At 40.4% G+C, this 16,473-nt stretch overlaps 3 protein-coding genes across 3 annotated transcripts in view; 1 reads left to right on the top strand and 2 right to left on the bottom strand.

The window, feature by feature from the left end:
- The window catches only part of LOC123502987 (cytosolic Fe-S cluster assembly factor nubp1-like), a 20,973-nt gene extending 17,581 nt beyond the window's left edge, over nucleotides 1–3,392 (top strand). The window contains exons 7-9 of the mRNA XM_045252305.1: nucleotides 484–594; nucleotides 941–1,127; nucleotides 1,738–3,392. Coding sequence (XP_045108240.1) covers nucleotides 484–594; nucleotides 941–1,127; nucleotides 1,738–1,781 — 342 coding nt within the window. The 3' untranslated portion in view covers nucleotides 1,782–3,392. The remainder of the gene's footprint in view (nucleotides 1–483; nucleotides 595–940; nucleotides 1,128–1,737) is intronic.
- LOC123502989 lies at nucleotides 1,479–16,473 on the bottom strand. The gene is made up of 8 exons (XM_045252307.1): nucleotides 16,420–16,473; nucleotides 16,016–16,169; nucleotides 12,638–12,685; nucleotides 11,873–12,081; nucleotides 8,769–8,848; nucleotides 8,169–8,266; nucleotides 5,209–5,367; nucleotides 1,479–3,278 (listed from the first exon to the last, which is right to left on the bottom strand). Exons 2-7 carry the CDS (start codon nucleotides 16,128–16,130, stop codon nucleotides 5,321–5,323), a joined length of 597 nt encoding a protein of 198 aa, XP_045108242.1. The 5' UTR covers nucleotides 16,131–16,169; nucleotides 16,420–16,473; the 3' UTR covers nucleotides 1,479–3,278; nucleotides 5,209–5,320.
- LOC123503149 (putative uncharacterized protein DDB_G0281733) lies at nucleotides 2,925–5,316 on the bottom strand. Its single transcript, XM_045252654.1, has 2 exons — nucleotides 5,209–5,316; nucleotides 2,925–3,278 (listed from the first exon to the last, which is right to left on the bottom strand). The coding sequence occupies exons 1-2, from the start codon at nucleotides 5,314–5,316 to the stop codon at nucleotides 2,925–2,927; spliced, it is 462 nt and encodes a 153-aa protein (XP_045108589.1).

Raw genomic sequence — 16,473 nt, 5'->3', positions numbered from 1 at the left:
GGTGTGTGCCTGGTCTCAGGCCTATCTGAAGATCGGAAATAATGAGCTCTGAGCTCGTTCCGTAGGGTAACGTCTGGCTGTCTCGTCAGAGACTGCAGCAGATCAAACAGTGAAACAGAAACAGAAACAGTGAAATATGTGGGAGGTGCTGTTCAGCTTCCGCTCATTAGTTGTGCAGGCAATTTTATTTATAGTGGTACCCATATTAGGGCTTATATCACCATTCAAGTGCATCTTTGGTGTAACCACCTAGAACCTGGGTATCTTAGTGACATGTAGGTAACTTTAAACCACTCAACAAATGGCACAGCTTCAAAGTGGTATGTGGTGGGATTCGAACCTACAGGTGAACATCTGCCCGATCTCACACTCACCATCTTATCCACTACACCACCACCTCCCTATTATTAGTATTAGTTGACTTCTACAAAAGTATGAATACAGTGCCCAATTCTTATGCTGGTCACCTGTTCCTCTCACCAGGAAGTGGCTCTGCTGGATGTGAGGAAGGAAATCACATTCTGCAGGAAGGTGAACATTCCCATCATTGGTGTGGTGGAGAACATGACCTCCTTTGTGTGCCCCAAATGTAAGGTGAGTGAAATGTTTGGTGCTTCTCACCTGTTCACTTGTGTGGTAGTAATGTAACTGCAATCATAGACTCCTTGCAGCCAAGACCACCTGTGAGCTAGATGGCCATTCATGTGTGCTGTGTAGAGGGATATAATTCTGGATAATGGTGATGACCACACCTTTGTTATTAGTGAAAGATTCATGGCAGTGCAAAAGTCAACCAGTTTAAATTAAATTAACAGAACAAAGAAAATTACTTCAATCTGCCAGGATGAAAGAAATCAATTAGAAATCTTGCAAATCTTGTTTTAGGTAAACTATCTAAGAAGTATACATCAGGCTTTTCTTTATGTACCATAAATTTCAGACTGAGACGGCCATCTTTCCTGCCACTACAGGGGGTGGCCCCCAGCTGGCAAAGGATACTGGGGTGCCACTGCTTGGCAGGTTGCCACTAGATCCCCGAGTGGCCCAGGCATGTGACGAAGGCACTAACATCCTGACACAAGAGCCAGATTCTGCTGTCACTCAGGTGTACAAAGACATTGCAAACAGTAAGTGCTTTTTTTTTTTAATGGAAGATTCTTTATCTGAAACTCAATTTATGCTCCAGGACAGCATCCCAACAAAGGAGGTGACAGTCAGTGAAAACTCAATAGGATGACCCTCCACCACTGTAGTGTCTGCTAGACTTAGACTGTTAATCCCTTCTTCCATAGTCATCACTCTTACATTTCTTACACACATACACACAGATACAGTACACAAAAACATTGCATAAGGATAATTTCAAATTCATCTTGGTGCCTGAGTTTCTGTTGGGGAGGACAGATTCCTCCTCCAGATGAAGCAGCAAACCATTACTCCAAATCTAAGAGGTTTTGTGTTTATCAATATAGAGTACACATGTTTGTTATCTTTATTATTTATTTTTCATTTTCATAACTCTCCCATTGCCAAGCTGGTATTTACTTAGGAACAAGAATTGGATGGATACCTGATCCCTTTCAATCTTCATTTAGCCTCAAGGCATCACTTGTAGAGGGTTACATAGATTGTTTTTGGTTGTCTCAGAGAAATTGAGAATGTCAGACTGGTGCATATGTAGATGGAATTTCATTGGATGCATCGAGCAAAGTAGTAATCATATAATGTTTGTTTCAGAAATCAAGGAGTATTATGAAGCACAGTCCCAAGAAGCTACTTGACCTGCAGCAGCAGCAACAAGAACAACAGTTATCACACAACCCTACATATTCTACAGAGAAGCCTTCTCATTCATACCAAAATTTTTCATTTACTTCTTATAAGTCCATATCATCAAGTCATTTACTGGTTTATCCTTCATTTACTTCTTTTTAGTCAAAATTATCAAGTAATTCACAGGTTTAATTTCCATTTTACTTCTTAAATCCATATTATTAACATCAGTCAGTATTTACTTTACAAATGGTGAGTCTTACTCATTCATAATTTAAGTCTTAAGAGTTTAATTATTACGACAGTATCCAACAAAGTTGTTGCCTTGCTACCTTATCAACAGTGCAAAAAATGTTGATTCCAATGTATTCCATCTTATCAACAAATTCAGCAATGAGTACATTTCAAGATTGACATTGCTAACATTGGGTCTAGTCTCCTTGCCTTGGTGTGCCGAGGCCACCTGGGGACGTCACTTGATATGCAGACGTACAATGTAAAAATTTCAGACTAAAGTGAGACTTTCAACTTTTCAAGGTTCTGAATTACTGGAGGCTTTGGCAACAATTGTTTTGTTGGCTGCTATTCCTGTGCACGTTAAAACCATCACGTCTTATTTTGAGATGAAGGTTTAATATATAATCGTGAATTGGAAAAATACTTTACTTTTAAAAGTCTTACAGTAAGTTCCCATAAAAGTTAGCATACTGTAGTGTTATAAACATTTATATCAAAATAAGGGAAAAGATACCCAGTGATGTTATATATAGTGCATGACTTGTAGTAGTGGGAATAACACTTGTACTGTCATTTTGGAATGTCACACACTAACAGTGAAAAATAATCAAGGGAATGGCAACATAAATATTTTTCTTTCTTTCTAGAGGATGGTTGCCTTGTGATGAAGGAAGTTGCCCAAAAATATTTCCACTTCCCTTTTCAAAAAAAAAAAAAAAAAAAAAAAAAAAAAACTAAATATTCCTAAGTGAATGGCCAGTATATTGTAATAAAAAGACATGAACAGACAAACAGCCAGGCAATGAAGTGTAGCTGTCAGTAACCTTTAGTAATGGTCAAAGAATTAATGGTGTGGAAGCTTGTGTGAAGTCCCTGATGAAAGATAAATATTCCAGCCACTGGATTCATACAACTCAATAGGATGACCCCCCACCATTGTAGTGTCTGCTGGACTGGTAATCCCTTCTTCCATAGTCATCACTCTCCCTCTCAGACCTGTACTTCCTCTTCTCAGAGTCCCTCCTACCATCATCATAATCTCTGTGGTCACCACTAAACCTGCCTTGTCTGTGGTCAGAGTATTCCCTCCTGTGATCCCTGTAATTCCCACGACCCCTATAATTTCCATGACCTCTGTACTCCCCTTGATCCCTGAAGCCTCCTTCTCTCCTGTAGTCTTGGTGCCTGAAGTTGCCTCTGCGGTGTTTATTGCGATCAAATCTCTCAGCAGGGAGTATTGGTGGCTTAGGCAGGTTCTTCTTGCAGTGCTGGAAAATATCAAACATTGCTCATTTCAGAGACAATGAGCTGCTATGGAGAACTAGCACAATATCAGGATGTTATGAATTATTTGTTGGAAATGTATGTACAATGGAACCTTGGTTTTGTGTTAATTCTTATGTCCACTATGCTATTCCACCTTACGATTGGATTTTCAGGAATTTAACCCAATTGTATATCACGGAACACCTGTAGCCTGATGTCTCTGACTTGCCAAAGTATGATAATTTATTTAAATTCACAGCAGGTATGTCAAAACCCAAGACTGTGCTGGCTTGCCAGTTGAGGGGATCTGCAGTATTTGTTCATTTATACAATGAAACCCCTTTTGTGAACCATTGTAAAAAAATGCAAGAAAAAGGTTGGTGAAGCAATATGTTCATATACAAGTGTGTGTGTGTGTGTGTGTGTGTGTGTGTGTGTGTGTGTGTGTGTGTGTGTGTGTGTGTGTGTGTAATTTACCATGGTTGCCTACTGGTCACCCAGCCAGTCTTCCCCATTATGGAGCGAGCTCAGAGCTCATAGACCAATCTTCAGGTAGGACAGAGACCACACACAACACACACCGGAAAGTGAGGCCACAACCCCTTGAGTTACATCCCGTACCAATTTACTGCTGGGTGAACAGTGGCTATACATTAAGAAGCTTGCCCATTTACCTCACCACTTCCTGGGACTTGAACCTGGGCCCTCTCCATTGTCAGTCAAGCGTGCTAACCATTACACTACGTGGTGTGTGTGTGTTTGTGCATGTGTAATTCACCTCGGTTGCCTGCTGGTCACTCAGCCAGTCTTTCCCATTACGGAATGAGCTTAGAGCTCATAGACCGATCTTCAGGTAGGACTAAGACCACAACACACTCCACACCGGGAAAGCGAGGCCACAACCCCTCGAGTTACATCCCGTACCTATTCACTGCTAGGTGAACAGGGGCCACACATTAAGAGGCTTGCCCATTTGCCTCGCCGCTTACCGGGACTCGAACCCGGCCCTCTCGATGTGAGTCGAGCGTGCTAACCACTACACTATGCGGGGTGTGTGTGTGTGTGTGTGTGTGTGTGTGTGTGTGTGTGTGTGTGTGTGTGTGGAATTCACCACCCCAGTCACCCAGCCAGTCTTCCCAATTACGGAGCAAGCTCAGAGCTCATAGACTGATCTTCGGGTATGACTGAGACCACAACACCCACTCCACACAAGTGGGAAAGTGAGGCCACAACCCCTCCAGTTACATCCCATACCTATTTACTGCTAGGTGAAGAGTGGCTACACATTAAGAGGCTTGCCCATTTGCCTCACCGCTTTCCAGGACTCAAATCTGGGCCTTCTCAATTGTGAGTCAAGCGTGCTAACCACTACACTACACTACACTGTGTGTGTGTGTGTGTGTGTGTTTTCACTGTTTGATCTGCTGCAGTCTCTGATGAGACAGCCAGACGTTACCCTACGGAGCGACCTCAGAGCTCATTACTTCCAATCTTTGGATAGGCCCAAGACCAGGCACACACCACACACCGGGACAACAAGGTCACAACTCCTTGATTTACATCCCATACCTACTCACTGCTAGGTGAACAGGGGCTACACGTGAAAGGAGAGACACCCAAATATCTCCACCCGGCCGGGGAATCGAACCCTGGTCCTCTGGCTTGTGAAGCCAGCGCTCTAACCACTGAGCTACCGTGTGTGTGTGTGTGTGTGTGTGTGTGTGTGTGTGTGTGTGTGTGTGTGTGTGTGTGTGTGTTGTGTTGTGTGTGTGTGTGTGTGTGAGACCTTATACACCTTATAAGGATGTTTTATTTTAGGCGCGCGCCTAAAATAAAGCATCCTTACTTGAGCATGCACACAAAATATGCTGTCTCAATCATAAAGGACAGATGAAAGAAAGCACCATACACATGTAACAACACACACTCTACCTCTATAAACTGGTTATCCTCCTCAGTATAGCGAGAAGCTGCTTCTTTCTCCAGCTCCGCCAGGAACTCGGGGTCAAGAGGCACCATGTCCTCCCCGTGCTCTGCCATTGTGCTAATACTGCTGATGCTTGGGAAGACCAATGAGGAGTGAGTCTGAAACTGTGTGTTTTCATTCAATACAGGTGAAGAGAAATCTGGTGAAAGCTGAAATGCAAACCAGTTGATGTTAAAAAGAACAGGTGGCTAGTTGAGAGAAGAGAGAGTTGTCTAAGTTGGGTATAATGAGTAAAAAAAGACAAAGTATTAGGATAATGACATAGCTTTGAGTATTTTGCTGCTTCAGTAGAGAAAGGAAGTAAAATGAAACTGCATGAATAAAGTTTGAAAAGAAAACGGAGAAATATGATGTGCTTAAAATCAGTGATTACCAAACTTTTTTTGGACTGTCATCCCCTTGGCTCCCACTCACACCACCGGTCTCCTAAGAAACACAAATACAAACAACTGAATACAATTATAAGTAACTTAAGCTTAAGGCTGGGTGCACACGAGCCACTTTTTTTATGGTCAGTGGCCACCACAAAAAAAAAAAATAAATAAATAAATAAAGTCTAAAATGGCTGCATACAAACAGGTCATTTTTTTGTGGAGACCACAAAATAATAACAAGTATTGACAGGCAAGTCCATTTTTCCAACAGCACAACTGTGGCCAACAATAGAAACTTTTACTTCCAATGGCAGCATACACATGAGCCACTTTTAGTTGTGGCCACCTTGTCACACACATCACAATCAACTGTTCCTTCCATGAGCAGAGTGTGTTTGAGTTATTGAAGAATTAATTGCACAGGTTGAGACAAGACCAGCACTTTATGATTTCCAGCTGAAGGAATATAATAAGAATATTAAACAACAGTTGTGGACAGAGGTGTGTGAGGCTGTGGTCACCGACTGGTATAATCTTTTCATCTGGAGAAAGAAATGAGAAAGGCAACACAATATAGATTATTGAAAGAAAAACATTGTTCATCAGTAAATTTTGTTACACCTGCCTGCTTGTCTGTGTCTGTTTGTTAGTCTGTCTCTGTATGCATGTATATGTGTGCATTTGTATCTATGCATGTATGTGTTAATGTGTCTGTTTGTATATAACCTGCAAGTGTGTGTGTGTGTGTATTTATTCACCTAGTTGTAATTTTACAGGGCCTGGGTATCATACTCGTGTGGCCCTGTCTTCATATCTACACATCTCCAACTTTCCTTTAAAACTATGCACACTCCTCACTGACACCACCTCCTAACTCAAACTATTCCACACCTCTACACATCTGTGTGTGTGTGTGTGTGTTTATATGATAAATATTTATTTCTTATTATATGATGACACTAACCTCATCAGTGGCCATTACCAAATGGCTTGTGTGTAAGGTGCACCTATTCATCACTTTTCATGGTGACCATTTTTTTTGTGGCAACCACTTTTCATTGCAGCCATTGACCACAAAAAAGTGGCTCAAGCACCCAGCCTAAAACACATTTACCAACTATTACCTCCAGTATGACTGAGTGATCAGTCCCAGCACTACCTCTCCATTCTTCAATCTGTACCTGCTTCACGTCCAATACAGAGGCAGGACATTAAATGTACAGTAATCACATTGGTGGGTTAAGATTGTTTGGTTACTGATGTCTGGCCACTGATAATACTAATACATCTTTAGATTCATTAATGCCAAAATTTCAATACCAGAATATTATTGGATTGGTTGTAATGTCTTGCTGGTTTTCCCTTTTTGTCTCCTTTTTCCTTACCACCCCCCTGGATCCTTCCAACACCCACGGGGGGCCAGTACTACTAATTTTGGGAAACCCTACTTGAAATAAATGCAGAGGTGGTCATACAAGGAAGCAGAGGTACCAATACTGTGAGTCTGGAGCATGAGAAAATGAGATGGTGTCTGCAAAATACATGTGGAAATAATACATCTGGATCAAGTGAAGAAGAAAAACTCAGAGGAAACCAGTGCTACAACTTATGAATATTTTATAATGTATGGAAAAGTATGACTCAAGTTTGTTGCCTCTAGTGAGAAGCATCATCCTGCTTTAATGGTGAGACTTTGCCTGCAGTTGACTGCACAATATTGTTATTTGTTAAAGTTGATCTTTGTTGATGTAAATAAATGATATATTGTATTTCCTTCTTTCATTAACTGAATAGTAAGACCAGCTAAGGACAGACTGCTACAAGCTTCCTATGAATATTTTCTTTATTGAAGCCCTAAATATGATGTCCAAATCTCTGGGTGAAAAAGAAAGGTTTGAAAAGTTTTGGAATTATAAAGACTGCATAAAAAACAAAGACAAAATTTTAAATCAGTTTCAGTATCTACAAACCAATCAATTAATGTGATCCACTCCCATGGAGAGCAAAGCATTGATAATATCTGGCAACTCAAAACACATAATGCTTTGAACACGTACACATGCATGTAGTATCTCAGCAGACCAGCTTATCAGTCCACACATTCTTTTCCCCAATCTTCCATATTTTCAATATTTCTAATCACTGTATCACTAGCCATCATGCTCTTAGCTGATTAAAAAACCGATCACAAATAAATCAATAATAATTTTTGTATATCCTTAAAAATACTACAGAAACAATGTTATAAATGTACATATGTAACAGCCCTACAGGCGAGCATTTAACATGCTGTATATGTGAGATAGCCTCATATGACTACATGTGTGGGTGATGCAGCTAGCAGCATTTAGTGGCTCACTGTTTACAGGGTGCCTCACATTAGCTTCCTGTATACCATTACTTGGACACACTGCATATTGAATGCACACCAAACTCCCACAAGGTAGAAGCAACCACTCCGACTGTTACAGCACCACAATTCAGAGGTAAACTTCACCTTATAAATTCTGGCCCAACTATTGCATACTTACATTTCTCAGTGATCAGTTTCTCTAAAATGAGTCCATAGAAACCCTCTGAGGAAGCCTTGAAGTGGGTTGTGCTGGCTTTGCTTTCTGGTTCAAATATCCTGGAAAAGATGAAAAGTTGTTCTGGTTTTGGTCTCTGGCTAATGAAAAATCAGTAAATATCAACCAGCTTTGGTATCTGATTTAAACATCATATAACAGAAAAACAGCTAGCTTTGGTCTCTGGCTTAAATATCACAACTAAAAACTAAATGGAGCAAGGTTCTTCAAAGTATGGGTAACTGCACTAAATTGCAAGCTCTTGTTCAATGGACTGCCACATCATACCAATATGTAAAATCCTGCTATAATGTAAAGATGTTTATGAGAGAGAGAGAGAGAGAGAGAGAGAGAGAGAGAGAGAATGTGAACTGGTTTCCATATCCAATGCAGAAAGGTATAAGGTCATGGAAGATGGGATAAAAAAAAAGATCAAATTTAGTCAAAATGAAAAAAAAAAGTTTAAGGAGTCTTTGAACTGAACCAGAGTCAACTTAACACCCAGAAGCCCAACAAAAGGCCAGAACTGAAGTACTAACAAGCCATCAGCCCTGAGACACTCACCAGCCAAGGTGTGCCCTGCAGCGGGGACAGATGCAAACCTTCCACAAGTATCCGGGGAACCAGCTGTGTTCGCCGTACCACTGGAAACCAAAGTCCTGCTTATTTCTCCTCATCACCACAGAAAATTGGTAATAATGTCTACACAACTGAATATTATTGATACCTTGTCCATGAAGAGTGTGGAGACCTCGCTTAACACTTTATATAATATTGCCTCATCAGAGTTTCACCAATACAAAGTTAATTTTTTCAACGAAGTACATTAATAGCTATTTACCTCTCTACATAACTGTCTTTAACCTTCCTCTCATCACTGCAATATTTCATCTCTCATTACCATATATTGCTAATTTCACGCTAACTGTTCTCCTGATCTTGCTAACAACTGCATGCCTCCTTTCCTACTTTCCTACTATATCCTTGCTACACAAGACTCTCTACTTTCTCTCACCCCTATTCTATCCACCAAAGCAAGAGTTAACCAGTAGTTTCAGTCATTCATCCCTTTTTCAAGCAAACTCTACCACTCCCTTCGTTTCTGTATTTCCTCCTTCCTGTGATCTGAACTCTTTCAAGAGGGAGGTTACAAGACAATCCATTCTGACTTCTGTTTAAGGATTGGCATCTCAGTGGGATTTTCTATTTTTATTTACTACATTAGTGTCTATCTTACATGAAAAAAAATAAATAAATAAAAATAAATAAATAAATCATTTTCAGAAATATTCTTATTCAAAATTCTTGAGCACGAGAAGGAAAATGTTACTTGTAGACTCTGCACCAGAATACAATGTTTATATAATCTCTAAGTGCTAAATTCCTGCCCTCTGTTCCTATTCATAAATGGCTTCATAAAAATTGATGAAACATTACAACAAATACACAAATAAAATAAAAAAACACAATTTCTTTAGCAGTCTGTTATAAGCCTTACACAATGTGCCCAAGCATTCACCATCACATCTTACCTGTACAAGATTAGCAACACACACTTGAATCAGGGAGAATGAGTCATCCTTACCATGACAGTGCCACAACCACCAACACCTCTTCCTCTACTACATGCCCCATATCTGTTCAATGCTGCCACCACCACCACCTCCAAAAGACATGTCTTGTATATTCCTCCTGACATAGCTACGTTTGGAAATCTAAAAAAAAAAACACCAATAGCACAGGAGTGGACAAGAGCCATCAAGGAACTTAAAAATTCTTATCTGTCTACCTTGTAACATGGATTTGCAGGCAAGTGAATATTTCCTTCATTTAACCCTTTAAATACAAGCTCGTACGCGTGTACGAGGTAAGGGCCCTCATACGCGCATACAACCTCGTACGCGTGTACTATATCGCACCTTACAATAGTATAGGGGCAAGTACATGCTTGTATTATTTTGTTTCTTTGTTTCTTTGGTTTGTATGCTACCCTGGGATGTACGTGAGTCATGCATGACTCCACCTACAATACCCCTCTAGCCAATGGGCATTGAGATAGGTGTGACGCCATATGACACGTCATCGCTCATTAGCCACTCATTATGTCCTGCTAAGCATTCAGTATTGTTTTTGCCTTAGTGAGCACGTGTGCGGAGGATTTTACTATCATAGTGTTTTTTGCCCTACTAACTTGCCATGTCTGACCAAGCGTCAGACTCTCACCCGGAATATGTGCCAGGGGATAGTGAGGATAGTGATGATAGTTGTGAGAGTGACTGTGATTATGACACAGATGATGACATAGGCGATGATGTAGAGCCTGTGGTTGTCCAGGGGTGGGCCCAAGCCCAAGCCATGGGAGCCACAGCCAGGTCCCAGTGGCACTGGCACCCACTAATCCTCCCCTTCCCCTCCCCATCAAGCCACTCAAGCCCATCATTGCCCATGTGAATGTGAGTACAATAATAATGATAATAATAATAATAATAATAATAATAATAATAATAATATAATTATGCATTATAATATATATTATTACATTATTATTATTATTATTATTGTTGAGCAAAGAACGTAATCTAATTACGTAATTGGGGTAAAGGTGTGAGGCGACACTGGTGGTGTACTTGGTGGTGTAATGGGAGATGCGGGTGGTGTGCAGGGCGGGCGAGCAGCAACCCACGCTTCCACCCATTCAAGTGGGTTTGCACCTTGTATTTATATATATATATATATATATATATATATATATATATATATATATATATATATATATATATATATATATATATATATATATATATATATATATATATATATATATATATATATATATATATATATATATATATATATATATATATATATATATATATATATATATATATATATATATATATATATATATATATATATATATATATATATATATATATATATATATATATATATTTTACCTTTTTTTTTTTGCTCAGCATATAGTAGAGACATCAATGAAGCATATGTCAGAAATATTCAGGCCATAAAATATTTTTTTACATACGTAAACGTAACCTAAATTTACGCTATCGATGTGAGGCAACCGAACTTAACACAAACAAACGAAGCCTACCATAACCTTCAATGAGGTGTCTACTATGTTGAACATAAAAATAAAGACATATGACCATAGAAAATGAGTGAAAACATGAGTTAATTGAGTGCGTAGTGGCAGCGTGCGCGACAGGTTTCAGCTTGTACACTGGGTGGGGCACGGGCGGGGGGGGGGTCGCCTTGTGGCGAAGGGGTTAATGATAACTCTGATCAGGAACAACAAAAAAGAAGAAAGGAAAGACCCACTGAGGTACCACCCTCCACAGGAAAGAACCAAAAGGACCAATCAAAACTGGAAGAATATCTTGACTAAAAGAATGAAAGCTAATAGAACAAATCAAGCTAGATTTCAGTAAGGCTAACACACTTGCCCACTGAGGCTTTACTCCCACCCCATGACAAACAAAACAACACAAGTATCTAAATACATCTCACCTCTTCCTCTCTAGACCAGCCTGACCTGACAGTCACCAAGTCAAAGGCAAGCAACTAACAACCGAGGCTGTACACCATGTCATGACCTTCACCGTAGAGGCTTAGACTAACAAAATACAAAGTACCTGACTGCGGCTCACCTCTCCCACTCCTGAACAGCCTGACCTCCTAACAGTCACCAAGTCAAAAGCAAGGTCAGCAGGGTTCCTGAGGGTCTGGACCATGAGGTGTGGGTGTCCCAGGATGGTTATCTGCTGAGATGCCTCAGACAGTGGGCTAGAGATATTCACAAAGTTGTCACGCGAGTTCTCTGTGAGTTCAACGCCACAGGAGCGACACAACACGTGGTCTGAAAGGAACAACTGTCGTTAATACCAGTCAGGCACATCACCACTCACCACTCTAAGATCCTGGTCACTATCCACCAACCAAGGAGACATCCTGTTTTACAAGTACAGCCTAGCTAAGCTAAGCTATGCTATGTTAGGTTAATGTCCCAGCAGGTGTTGGGGTGTTCAGGGGAGCATAGCCCTGACTCCAGTTGGCTAAGCTAGATTAGGAAATTTCAAAATACTAAGGAAAATTCCCTTAAACTTTTGATTGCTAATATTTCACAAATTTTTTGGAAACTTTAGTCTTTCACCATACTCTCACTTCATGATAAAACAATTTTTCCTGGCAGTTTTCAACTGGTCTTGAATGAATCTGCACACTTCTTTTCCATTACAAGTCAGTACTCATTAATATCCCTCCCTTCCCCCAAAAAACAGTCTGTCTCCTCAGCAAGTAGGTTCTGTATTGCAATGAAAATAAAAAATTTGTAAATCTTTAGAATATATAGGACCTCCTCTCTAATCCATGCAATAATAACACAAAATGATGAGTAGTTAATGGAGAATACGTACCTTGTGGTCTTGTTTGGGGGTCACACACGGTTATGTCACATTGCCTCACTGAAATTAGAGACGTCACTCGGAGTCTAAGTCCAAATAGTAAACATTGCTATTGTCTCTTGTATATATCTGGGGTTTGTGGGTAACAGGAAGTGACTGTCTGTTGTTCACATCCTGGGTTTGTGGGTAACTGCTGAATAGGATTCTTATTGTGTCTATAGTTCTTTTGTCCAATGACGTACCACCACCTCTTAACACCACAAGCTACGCCAATGGGAATTTGCTATATGTATTCGTAGGCGGCGCACAGCTGGACAGACAGGTGCACAGAGATCTGTGTGTGCAGTTGAACCATGGCCACCAGGGACATTAGTTGTAAAGGTTGTGAATTTGATTACTGGGAAATCATCGCTCCTGCGATGCAAGTCAGTGTACAATCGAGAAGAGGACCAGCCAGGACCTTCATCCTTTTGTTAAGGTATTGTGAGGAGGGGTATTGGTAGAGGTAGGGCATATTGTGTGAAGCTATAAGAGAACCGGGAGGGAAGCTGCCCCAAAGCAAGGATACGGTAGGTTAGGTTTATGTTAGGGTTAGGTTAGTGTCTGGGGGGCGCAGCCACCCCGGCTAGGTTAGGTTACGTTAGGTTAGGTTTATGTTAGGGTTAGGTTAGTGTTGCAGGGGGGTGTCCACGGGGGTGCAGCCCCCCCGGTTAGGTTTTTTTAGATCGCCATATCTCGCCTCTTTTGGCTCCCCCACACAAAACCCCCAATTCCCCACGTGCCCCCAAGCTTATTGGGGGGAAGGGAGATAATAGAAAATAATATGTAAGGAGTTGCTGTTCTATAGATTTACCGAAAAAATAAAACGTTAATACAAAACAGACCAAAAAGTACAGGAAGAAAACAGTTCCATTATCACAAAGTATCACAAAAGTAACAGTAAAAAATGTGGACTGTTACTTCTGTAGAGAGTACTTGACATTACCGCTGGCTACGCCAATCTATTGAAACATATCTATTTAACCAAAACTATCCTAACCTAACCTAGCTAACATAATGTAAGTGAGGCAACACACAGCACTCTTATGTCTTCCACAGAACAAAATTACTTTATCAAACCAAATCAAACTGATCTAACCAAAGCAAATTATCCCTAACTTGATGAACAATGCTAAGAAATTAATATGAAGTTGTTACTTTATTTCTCTTTGTAAAATCTGGCAATACAAAGGAAATTATCAAGGCAACAACCTGACTGTTATGGCAGCTTCCATTCACTGATTCAAACAGAGATGTTTCTCTCCACAAACTGCTCTGATTGGCTACATTTATTATGTATTATTTCTATTGGTCAATGGCTGCATGCTCAAACAAAAGAACCAATCAACTGTTTGATTTCACGTGTTTGCCAATAATGTGACAATGCACACACCAACAAACACACCAAACAGTAATCTTCAGTGTCCGTCAAGTCCACCACATGGGTGGGTATCACAGCACATTAGCTCATTCCCCAAAATGGTAAATCTTTAAAAACTGTTACCAACATTATAAACAATTAGTGATGGGTATGCATGGGTTCAAATTACACAGAATGAGAAGCTCTATATGATGAGAAAGGTAAGAAAAGCCATGTTGATTATGGTGAAAGACTAAAAATAAAAAATTTTCATCCCGGGCCACCGAAAATCTGTGATTCCTCACCGGCCCCCAAGCTTGTTTGAGTAAGATGGGAGGGCTTATCATATAGAAATACCACATCCTAATCTACAGAAACTAAACCTAATCCAACAAAATTAGTAAATAAGTTAAAATCCAATAAATTTAAAAAACTGTTGAAGGCATTGTTACCAATGTGACATTTATCCCCTTTCTTTAGCTTCACTCATCAGGTTAATTAGGATACTTAACATAACATAACATAAATAATAGGATAACAAAGGGCCACCAGGGCCCATCTAGGTTATCCTGTATCAGTCGCACAGTGACCTCGTCATCAGTACTTAAAGATACACTTACAAGTACACAATACATTATATATTAATTCTAAATATTTGGCCCATTAACAGGGCTAAATCCTGCAGCGAATTCCTCTACAATCTGTGATCCCCATACATGAGGATCATGTCTTGTTTAACTATAGTAAATTTCTTATAAAAACTATCATGCAGCACAATACATAATTATAAATCTAATAAATTTAAGTGCTTATCTAATCTGTTTTTAAACATTGTCAAACTAGTGCTATTTACAACCCTCTCTGGCAATGCATTCCAGAAGTCTACCACCCTATGACTAAAGAAATATTTTCTTATATCTAACCTGCAGCCTTGCTTTCTAATCTTCCTGCCATGATTTCTAGTCCTACTTCCCTCCTCTAAGGTAAAGAAAGATCTCACATCTATGTAGTTTGTATCTGAGAACATTTTAAATAACTCTATCATATCCCCTCTTATACATCTCTTAAATGAAAACATGTTTAATTCCTTTAATCTATCTCTATACTCCAGGCACTTTAATGCTGGTATCATCCTAGTTGCTCTTCTCTAAACTGCTTCTAACATGTTGATATCCTGCCTATAATGGGGTGACCAAGCCTATATGCAATACTCTAAATGGGGCCTAACATAGAAATTATATAAGCTACACACCACTTCCTTACTTTTATAACTAACATTTCTATTTATAAAACCCAGGATCCTATTTGCCCTATTTCTTGCTTCTAAACATTCCTTTGAAAATTTGTCCTGTCTATCACTACTCCTAAATCCTTTCCTTCCTCTACTGCCTCTAGCCAACATCCCTCCATCTCATAGCTAAAGTTTGTGTTGTCTTTACCTAAATGCATAACCTGACACTTTTTAGAATTAAACTCCATCTGCCACCTGTCTGCCCATGCTATCAGCCTGTCCAGATTCTCGTTGTATTCTGTAATTGTCCTTTTCACCCTTCACTTAGGCTTGGATACATTTAGTTAGCTTAGGATGCTAATAGCTCGAAATGGTAATAATATAACCCATTAAGAAAAATACAAAACTGGCGGTTCTGACTTGCTAGATGCGGCCAAGGTAGTCGGGGACCCGGAACCACAGGTAAAGCCGTTCTTTAATTTGCACACCACACAAAAAGTAAAAAGTACACACGCCAGCCTGGCCTTCCCGACACTCCGCCACGCCAGGACCTTCCCCATGACAACTCACCACCATGTGACCAGCCACCCTGTTTGTTGACACCAACTCTGGAGTATTAAGGAGGCTGTGGCACCGCAGCCTGCACGGCTTCAGCAAATCCTCAACACACACACACACACACACACACACGTGCACAAGCAGACACAGGCAGCACTGTCGTACGTTCGCTTACCACTTACTAAGTGCAGGGGATGCTTACCGTGGTCGTGGTGAGACGCTGCAGTGAGCACGGGTACCAAGAACAGCAGGCAGCACAGCGTACCAATCCCCAGCCTGCTCCACAGCCTTGCCACAGCCTGCTGGCTCTGCCTCATGACGTCACTGCTGCTGCCGCTGCCCGCCACGAGCCTAAACTGTTTGACAATTGACACTGCACAACTGCATGTTATCATCTGTCTCGCCACTTTATGTTCAGCAAGCACACCTGTCATTACCCTGATGGAAACAGGACATGTGTGAGAGTGTATGTCGTATGGATGTAGGGACAGTGGGACCTTGATAGTGATTAATGAATGTAAAACAAAATTTCAAGCTAAAGGGAAGGTTTCTCGGCTGCCCACTGTAAATAACATTCCCATCCCTAGAGTTCACATACACAAGTACCTGGGTGTTCAGATGAGTTTTAGGAAGTCTCTTCAAGCCGTCCACTATGTTCGA

Source organism: Portunus trituberculatus, chromosome 13 (assembly GCF_017591435.1).
Source record: "Portunus trituberculatus isolate SZX2019 chromosome 13, ASM1759143v1, whole genome shotgun sequence".
Classification (NCBI taxonomy): domain Eukaryota; kingdom Metazoa; phylum Arthropoda; class Malacostraca; order Decapoda; family Portunidae; genus Portunus; species Portunus trituberculatus.
The sequence above is the reverse complement of the archived record's forward strand: the minus strand, read 5'-3'. Positions and strand labels throughout refer to the sequence as shown.